The 7,619-nt window shown below is 64.9% G+C and overlaps 1 protein-coding gene across 3 annotated transcripts; it reads left to right on the top strand.

Annotated features, from left to right (window-relative positions):
* Positions 1-732: 732 nt before the first annotated feature.
* Positions 733-7,344, top strand: GATD1 (glutamine amidotransferase class 1 domain containing 1). 3 transcript variants are annotated; one of them, XM_021692165.2, is made up of 8 exons: positions 733-817; positions 2,662-2,738; positions 3,268-3,373; positions 3,965-4,072; positions 4,925-5,019; positions 5,717-5,810; positions 5,969-6,080; positions 6,172-7,344. In XM_021692165.2, exons 1-8 carry the CDS (start codon positions 754-756, stop codon positions 6,176-6,178), a joined length of 663 nt encoding a protein of 220 aa, XP_021547840.1. In that variant the 5' UTR covers positions 733-753; the 3' UTR covers positions 6,179-7,344. The 3 variants fall into 3 exon arrangements, with proteins under 3 accessions (XP_021547840.1, XP_021547841.1, XP_044775302.1); XM_021692166.1 differs by lacking the exon at positions 6,172-7,344 and having other exon boundaries at positions 5,969-6,084; XM_044919367.1 differs by lacking the exons at positions 3,965-4,072; positions 6,172-7,344 and having other exon boundaries at positions 5,969-6,084.
* Positions 7,345-7,619: the final 275 nt, after the last annotated feature.

The raw sequence follows: 7,619 nt of genomic DNA, 5'->3' as shown, positions 1-7,619 counted from the left end.
CTGCCCCAGGGGAGTGTCCTCCCTAAAGTTTTTTCCTCCTTAGATGTGCTCCCCAATTTCCCCTCTGAGCTCGCACCCCTCCCACCTCCTCGCCCTGTTAGCTGGCCCATTCCACTGCTCTTCTCACTCACTAACAAACTGCTGGCACCTTCTATGCATCCATGTTCGGAGCCCCCACCCCCAGGACATGAGTCCCACTGGGCAGGGGGACTCAGTGATCAAGGGTTAAATGTCCAAATCCACGAGGCAGGGACCATCATCCACGGGAAGGGACACTTGCACGCTGGGGGGAGGCCCTTAACTACAGGGATGGACGTCCATCCACAGGGAGGGACCCACGTCCACGGGCAGGAGTCCTCTCTCCTGGTTCACGCTCCTGTCCCAAGGGACGAGGAAAAGGGGAAGGCACCGTGTTCCTGACTGCGACCAGGGGCCGGGCCAGGGGTCTGCTCAGGGATGCTGAGGCGTCAGGCTGGGGAAGCCGGCCCGCGCTCTCTCCCGTGGCCCTGGGGCCAAGCTCCGAGCCCCGCCTGCACGACCCCCAGGCCCCCGGCACCGCCCCCCGGCACCGCCCACCGAGCTGGCCGGGCCGGCAGGGCGGGAGGAGAGACGGCGCATACGCGCGGCGTCGCTCGCGGCCCCGCCTCCAGACGCCGCGGCACGTGACCGGCGTTTCCTGGCCGCGCGCGCGCGCGCGCACACACACGCACCATACTTGGCGCACGCGCAGGCCGCGCCGGCCTGGTAGAGCCCATGGCGTCCGAGCGACTGTCGAGCCGGCCCGCCTGCCTCCTCGTGGCCAGCGGCGCCGCAGAGGGTGAGGCTCGCGAGGACCAGCTGGCGTCCAGCGGCGCCGGCGGGCAGGCCCGCCGACCCCGAGCGGTCCGCTCTTGCGGCGCTTCGGAGAAGCTGGTGGAAGCCCCTCTTTGGAAAGGGAGCGCTGCCGGTGTCCCTGGCCTGGCCCGGGTCCCCAGGCCACACCGGAGCGCGGGGGCCCTGGCCTACTGCAGGGGGGACCCGGAGCCCGGCGTTTCTGTGGGAGGAGAGCGGGTCCCGGGATGGCGCCCGCAGGTGCCGCCTCGGGGGCGTGAGGTGCTGGAGTTTGGGGGCCTCCGTGCGTCACGTGCCGGGGCTTGCTGTCCTGGACGGGCAGGCTAGGGTGTGGTGAGGGGCGGTGGGCTTTCCGAGGAGCTGCGGGGGACGGCCTGGGTTCCGGCACGCCTGGGGGTTAGGCAGCCGGCGGGTGGGACCACGGGCCCTTGCGAGCAGGTGGGCGAGCAGGTGGGCCGTGAGCCTGTGGCCAGGGGGTGAGGGGTTGGAGAAGGGGCTGTTCTGGGGGCAGAGAACCCCTCAGTCCTGCCGTGTGAGGTACCAGGTGAGGTTGGCGTGGGGCTCCCGCAGGGCAGCACGGCTGGCGGTGGGGTCTGCCGTTACTGGTGCAGATCTCGCTCAGGGCCAGTGCGGAAGGGATGAGCAGACGAGCTGGAAGGCACCTGACTGCCCTGAGCACTTTCCAGGTCCTCTCCTGTGCTTTCTTTTGTCAGAGGGAAGTGATGAGGCCAAGGTCACACGGTGGAGAACCCACGGTTGGGTCCTGGGGTCTGGTTCTGGAGCCTGGTCTCCTTCTTGAACTCTAGCCTCCCAAGTGGACAAGGGAGGGAGGATTGCAGGTCGAGGAGTCACTGTGTGCGGAGCCCCAGGGGCCCTAAGCGCTGTGCCCAGTGTGAGGTGGAAGGAGCCATCAGGAGTGGGGCTCAGTCCTGGAGAGGCGGGCTGGGGTTACCAGAGGTGGCTGGTTGGAGTGGGGTAAGGGTGAAGAGGGGTTGACTGGCGTGGCTGTGCCCTGGGGAGGGGACACAGCTCTGAAAAGGCCACTAGGGCAGTGTAGGCAAGAGGGGGCCCTCCAGAGACCTTTGAGGAGGGGTGAAGCCGTTTTCAAGGAACTGAAGGCAGAATCAGGCAAAGTCTGGGGATGATTTGTGGGTGCTGTCTTTGCTCAATGCATGCAGTCTGTGCGAGTAATACTCATTAACACGTGAGGGTGAATAAAGATGAAGATGAGGTTTAGGGATTGGGTCCAGGATTAACATAAGGGTAGAGGGATGCACACCGAGCCCATTTAGAAGCAGATATCCCTGGTGGGGCCACAGCCCCCAACACCTAGGAATCTTTTGGACTGGAAATGGGCAGAAGAGGGCTGTGAGCAGCACTGGGGATGGGGGCAGGGTCCAGGAGCCTTGTGAGCAGAGGCCAAGTGTCCTAAATTGAGGATGAGGGTGGGCCAGCTCGTGGGGGTGGGGGGGTGGGTCGGAATGCACCCATGTTCTTGCTGACACTTTCCACAGCCCCACAACTGTGGCCTCTCCCTGGCTGAGTGCTGGGGGTGGGGGGTTGGCTCGGTCACTGGTGGTTCAGTGAGTGGTTGGGGGGACCTTGCACTTGGGTTTGCCTTCTGGAGAGGCTTTTAGTGGCCAGCCTGGGTAGAGAGCCCGTCCTGCGGGGAGTGGGGCCTGTGGGCTGGGGCTGCTGCCCCAGGACGGTGAGGTGGGCCTTGGGTGGGGGCAGACTGCAGGCTGGAACAGGGACAGTTGTGCCCTGCAGCCCCTCTTCCTGCCCACAGAGCCCAGTAGTGGCCTTTTTAGAGCTGTGTTCACCTTGCAGGTGTGTCTGCCCAGTCCTTCCTCCACTGTTTCTCGCTGGCCAGCGCCACCTTCAACCTGCAGGTGGCCACCCCTGGGGTGAGTCAGCCAGACCCATGGGGTCTGTACCTGTTTGGAGGCGAGGCTTGGAAGAGTGCTGTCACTCCCTGGGAGGAGGAGGGAGCCTGAGGCTGGTGTGACCCCAAGAGAGGTGGCAGGGCTGAGGGTTAGGTCCTTGGTGGCATCATCAAGCTCTGGTCCCTATTTCCTGGGCTGTGGCCCCACCTGTGGCAAGGGAGACCTCTCGTCATGGGTCAGCACCTGCATATAGGAGCAAGGGTGGCACAGACCTTCCACCAGGAGTTCTCTTCTCTGGCGTGGCACCTGGGGGTCATGGCAGCGATGGGTTACATGTTGGTCCCTTTGCTTGTGTTGTCATCCCCAAGGGGACAGTAGCTCCACTTTATAGGTGGGGGACTGAGGCCCGCAGGGGGCAGCTGGGGGTGGGTTGTGGCACAGCTGGGTGAGGGGGCTGGGCTGTGCCCGAGCTCTTGTCAGCATTTCAAGCCCCCGTGAGCCAGCAGAGGGGTGTCCGCCCCTGGCCTGCAGACTCTGGGTCCTCTTACAGGGGAAGACCATGGACTTCGTGGACGTGAACGAGAGCAATGCTCGCTGGGTGCAGGATTTCCGCCTCAAGGCATATGCCAGCCCTGCCAAGCTGGAGTCCATTGATGGTGAGGGGCCCAGGGTGCTGAGACCTTGGGTCTTTGGGTTGTGGCGATTCCAGGTGGGTTTGTGGCCTCCAAAGCTCTCCCTTCTGCTTCTGATGCACTCAGGGCTTGCCACGAAGTGCTGTGACTATTCCAGGGCAGCGTCCAGTCCTGAATCCTGGGCCCAGAGTTCTCTGTCTAGGGGAGAGAGGTGGGGGCACCTGGGTGGCTCAGTCATTAAGCGTCTGCCTTCGGCTCAGGTCATGGTCCCAGGGTCCTGGGATCGAGCCCCGCGTCGGGCTCCCTGCTCGGCGGGAGTCTGCTTCTCCCTCTCCCACTCCCCCTGCTTGTGTTCCCTCTCTCGCTGTGTCTCTCTCTGTCAAATAAATAAATAAAATCTTAAAAAAAAGGTAAAAAAATAAATAAATAGGGGAGAGAGGTGGCTGCACAGGGAGACACGGAAAAGGCAGGGATGGCTTCTGGGTCTCGGGAGCCTTAGCCCGTGTGGGGAGAAATGACAAATGATGGCGTCTGGCGCCACCGCCACCGTCTCCTGGGGGGCTGGCCCCAGCCAGCGACCTTGCTGTGACTGACCTGCCTGTGATCTCCCCGTAGGTGCCAGGTACCACGCCCTCCTGATTCCCAGCTGTCCCGGGGCGCTGGCCGACCTGGCCAGCAGTGGCTCCCTGGCCCGCATCCTCCAGCATTTTCGCTCAGAGAGCAGTAAGTGACCCGTGGGACTGGGGTGTGGATAGGGGCTTTGTAGGTTCATGAGAAATGGGGCTCGACCAGCAGCCAGGAGAGGCCAGAGGGGATGTTTCAGGGGCCAGACAGGGCAGATATGAAGAGCCTCTGATTTGGGCCCTGGAGGGCACGGGTGCACACATTCGAGGTGGGGCGCCCCTCAGGTCGCTACCCCCGGGTACGCTCTGCCTGCCTTCCATGGGGGCTGGTGGCTGCCCACCCCCCAACTTCCTCTGAGGTGGGCGGGCAACGTGCTGGCTTGTTCTTCGTGGGCTTCAGGGTTTGAGGCCAGCAGGGGCCGTGGAGATGTGGCATGCTGCCCGGGCCTGACTTTGGGCTGTGCCGGGCACGTTGGCGGGACGGGGACAAGATGCTCATTAGGGACCAATGGACAGAAACCCAGGGGCTCCACACAGTGTCTTTTGTTAGTGGGAACAGGGCCTCCGTTTCCAGCAGGGTCTGGACAGAGAGTCATTGTTCCCGGCCGCCGCCGCCACCGTGGGAATGGTAGGGCAGTGGAAGGACGCGAGCGACGGGAGGGTGTCCCCAGGCAGGCGGCACGCATGCTGGTGCAGGCCGTGTGCTGGGACGTTTGCAGCACTGCGGGCCACGCCACGGTCTGTGGGGGCGGCACGCTCCAGGGCTTGGTCACTGGGCCTGCCGCAGCCTCGTGACTGCTTGTGCCTGTGTTTCGGCCACCAAAACTTTGCAACGGCTGTGAGCCTCGTCCTGGAGCTGACCGTGTGGGGGGGAGCTCTCAGGCGGGAGGTGGCGGGAGAGGGGCAGGGGCCCCGGAGGCGTCCAGGGCCTCAGCCCTGCCTGTGCTTCCAGAGCCCATCTGCGCGGTGGGCCATGGCGTCGCCGCCCTGTGCTGTGCCACCAACGAGGACCGATCCTGGGTCTTCCAAGGCTACAGCGTCACGGGGGTGAGTGTCATGCAGGGGAGGGTCCCAGGCTGTAGACAGGCGTCAGAGACCTGTGTATGTGCTTGAAAGCTCAGGGAGTGTCCCCTCTGGCAGGGGTGACGGTCACTTGCCCAGACCAGGATCACGGAGAATGCCGGCCCCAGGCCGACAGTTGTGCTCTCCCCTCCCCTCCCCTGCTGACATCCAGGATGGCCCCCAAGGCCCGGCCCATGCTCTGGATGTGGGGAGGGAAGCACAGGGGGGGCTCTTGGTGGGGTAGGAGGCAACATTGTGGTCCCTGGGAAGGAGCTGGGGTCGGGTTGAGACGTGACTTTTGTGCATGTCATGTGCACGACACCCTTCGGGGCCAGGAAGTTTGGGTGCAGGGCCTGGAGTTGGGGAGAGGGCCTAGCTGGATAGGGGGCCGGAGGGAGGGTCTAAACTGCGAGGACTTGGGGCTGCATGGGGCCAGCCTCGCGGGTGGTGCAGGGGGCAGGTGGGGGGGGGGGAGAGCCGCAGGGGCACGACCTCAGTGTGGCTGTAGCCACACCACCCCCCTCCTGGGACTCTGTGCCTTGCTCTTCTGCCCATCGCCCACTGGGGGTCTCGGCCCTGAGGCCACCTGCCGGGCTCGCTCACTGGCCCTGATGCCAGGGGAGGGGCGACCGTGGAGGCCATGGTGCCCTGACGTGGGGGCGGGAACCCCTGTCCCCCACAGCCGTCCGTGTATGAGCTCGTCAGGGCGCCTGGCTTTGCCCGCCTGCCCCTCATCGTGGAGGACTTTGTGAAGGACGCGGGCGCCAGCTTCAGTGGTGAGCCGGGGGTGGGGGACCCGGCCAGGGGCTGCAGCTCAGACCCGGACAGGCTGCTTAGGGCTCTGGGGGTCCCTGGGAGGGAATGGGGGCTGGTTGTCAGGGCGTGCCTGGCCCATGACCCTATCTGAGGCCCGCGCCCTCGGGACCTCCCGCAGCCAGTGAGCCCGATGCCGTGCACGTGGTGCTGGACCGCCACCTTGTCACAGGCCAGAACGCCGGCTCCACCGTCCCAGCCATGCACAGCCTGCTCTTTCTCTGCGGCAGCCGGTGAGGAGCCGTGGACGGGGTGGCGGGCGGGATGTGGGCTGCTGACCAGCCCTTTGCAGGAGCCTGGGCCTTGACCTGACCCGTCCTGCAGGAAGTGAGATGGCTTCCCGCCCGCCAGTGGACGCCGCCGCCTCCAGACCGCCCAGGCGTCCCTGGAGATGGCTGGATTCCCCAGGCGTCCAGGGGCCCCGCCTCCCTGACAGCCCCGGAGAGTGACTTTCAGACACCCCAACCTGACCTGGTGGGATTGTTGGAGGCCCCCGAGAATCAGCCCTGCAGAGTGTCCCCTCTGGCGGAGGGGTCGACCTCCCAACCCCCAGGCCATTTGCTCTTCTTGGGACACAGCGGGGGGGCTCAGGGCCATCAGGTGGTCGCTGAGAATTCCACGTGAGCTTAGCACGGAGAGCTGGTCCGAGTGAGTCGGCCGGGGGGGGGGGGTCCCGGTGTGGGTCTTGGCCCCTGTGGTCTTCCCGCGCACTGCCGGCTGGCCCCTCCCCTCTGCCTGTCCCTGGCCACCCAGGCTGAGCCTCTCTGGCGGCACCAGGATCCCGTTTTGTGCGGTGAGGACTGCCCAGGCCTCTGTGCTGCCCCCCATTCCTCTGGGTGTGGGGGAAGCCGTGGTCCGGCAGGCTGGAGCTGGCTCAGCACTTTCCACTTGCCCAAGGCAGGGGCGGGGGGGCAGGGGGGGCGCGGCTTGTGGTGGACGCAAGCTCCCGGCCCCCAGACCGGCACCAGACCTTCCGGTGCTGAAGGAGCTGCCCTAATTTTAATCCTTGTTTGGTGTGTGGTTTCGAGTGTGATGGTGACACCACGTGAGGCCATCGCTTCTGACGTTGAGAGAGACGCGTTTAATCGGGTCTTCAGGAAGCCGCGCTGCTCACCCATGGCCCTGCCCGCGTGGCCTGTGGGTTTGTAGCTGCTCCAGGGCTTTCAAGGTAGACGTGACCAAAGCACAGACCCTACTGGGCAAGAGGCCTGGGGAGCAACCACCCTGGGGCTACATGTGGGGTGCCGGTCGGTCCCCACCACCCAGGCCCTGACAGGCCTGTGCTGGGGATGCTCCTTCCTGGCACGGCCAGATCACCCTCTGGTCTCGGGGGCCAGCCTGGGCCGTGGCCCTTGGATGGGGCCTCCGGGAGCTGGGCAGTTCCTCTTGTGGGTCCCACCTTTGCTTGTTTCCCGCCCAGACTTGGCTTGTCTGGCTCTGCTGTATCCAACTCCTCAGAACAGAGGAGGAGGAAGGAGGCAAGGCACCCCCCGAGTCTTGTCCCAGCCCTCGGGGGGGGAGGGGGCCTGTATCAGGAGCTCCTGACGCCATGGCCAGGCTGGCCGGCTCCATCGAGAGGCCTGGGTCCTACTCCGTGCCTCAGTTATTGCCACAGGGTGATCGACGTCTCTGGACAAAAGCTTTTTTAAAGATCACGCCTTCTGGGCTCCATCTGTGTGATCTGCGAAGAGCTAATAACACTTGCCAAGATCGGCCAGACTACTCCTGGGTTCCACATCAGGGTGCGGAGCGGGCACCCCACACAGCCCTGT

The sequence above is a fragment of the Neomonachus schauinslandi genome, chromosome 11 (assembly GCF_002201575.2).
Source record: "Neomonachus schauinslandi chromosome 11, ASM220157v2, whole genome shotgun sequence".
Taxonomy (NCBI): Eukaryota; Metazoa; Chordata; class Mammalia; order Carnivora; family Phocidae; genus Neomonachus; species Neomonachus schauinslandi.
The sequence above is the reverse complement of the archived record's forward strand: the minus strand, read 5'-3'. Positions and strand labels throughout refer to the sequence as shown.

Bases quoted from the DNA above. Each gene is read 5' to 3' on its own strand.
- GATD1 (XM_021692165.2), top strand. From the start codon at position 754: ATGGCGTCCGAGCGACTGTCGAGCCGGCCCGCCTGCCTCCTCGTGGCC. The intron at 818-2,661 runs GTGAGGCTCGCG...TTCACCTTGCAG, and splicing joins GGCCAGCGGCGCCGCAGAGG to GTGTGTCTGCCCAGTCCTTC. The intron at 2,739-3,267 runs GTGAGTCAGCCA...GTCCTCTTACAG, and splicing joins TGCAGGTGGCCACCCCTGGG to GGGAAGACCATGGACTTCGT.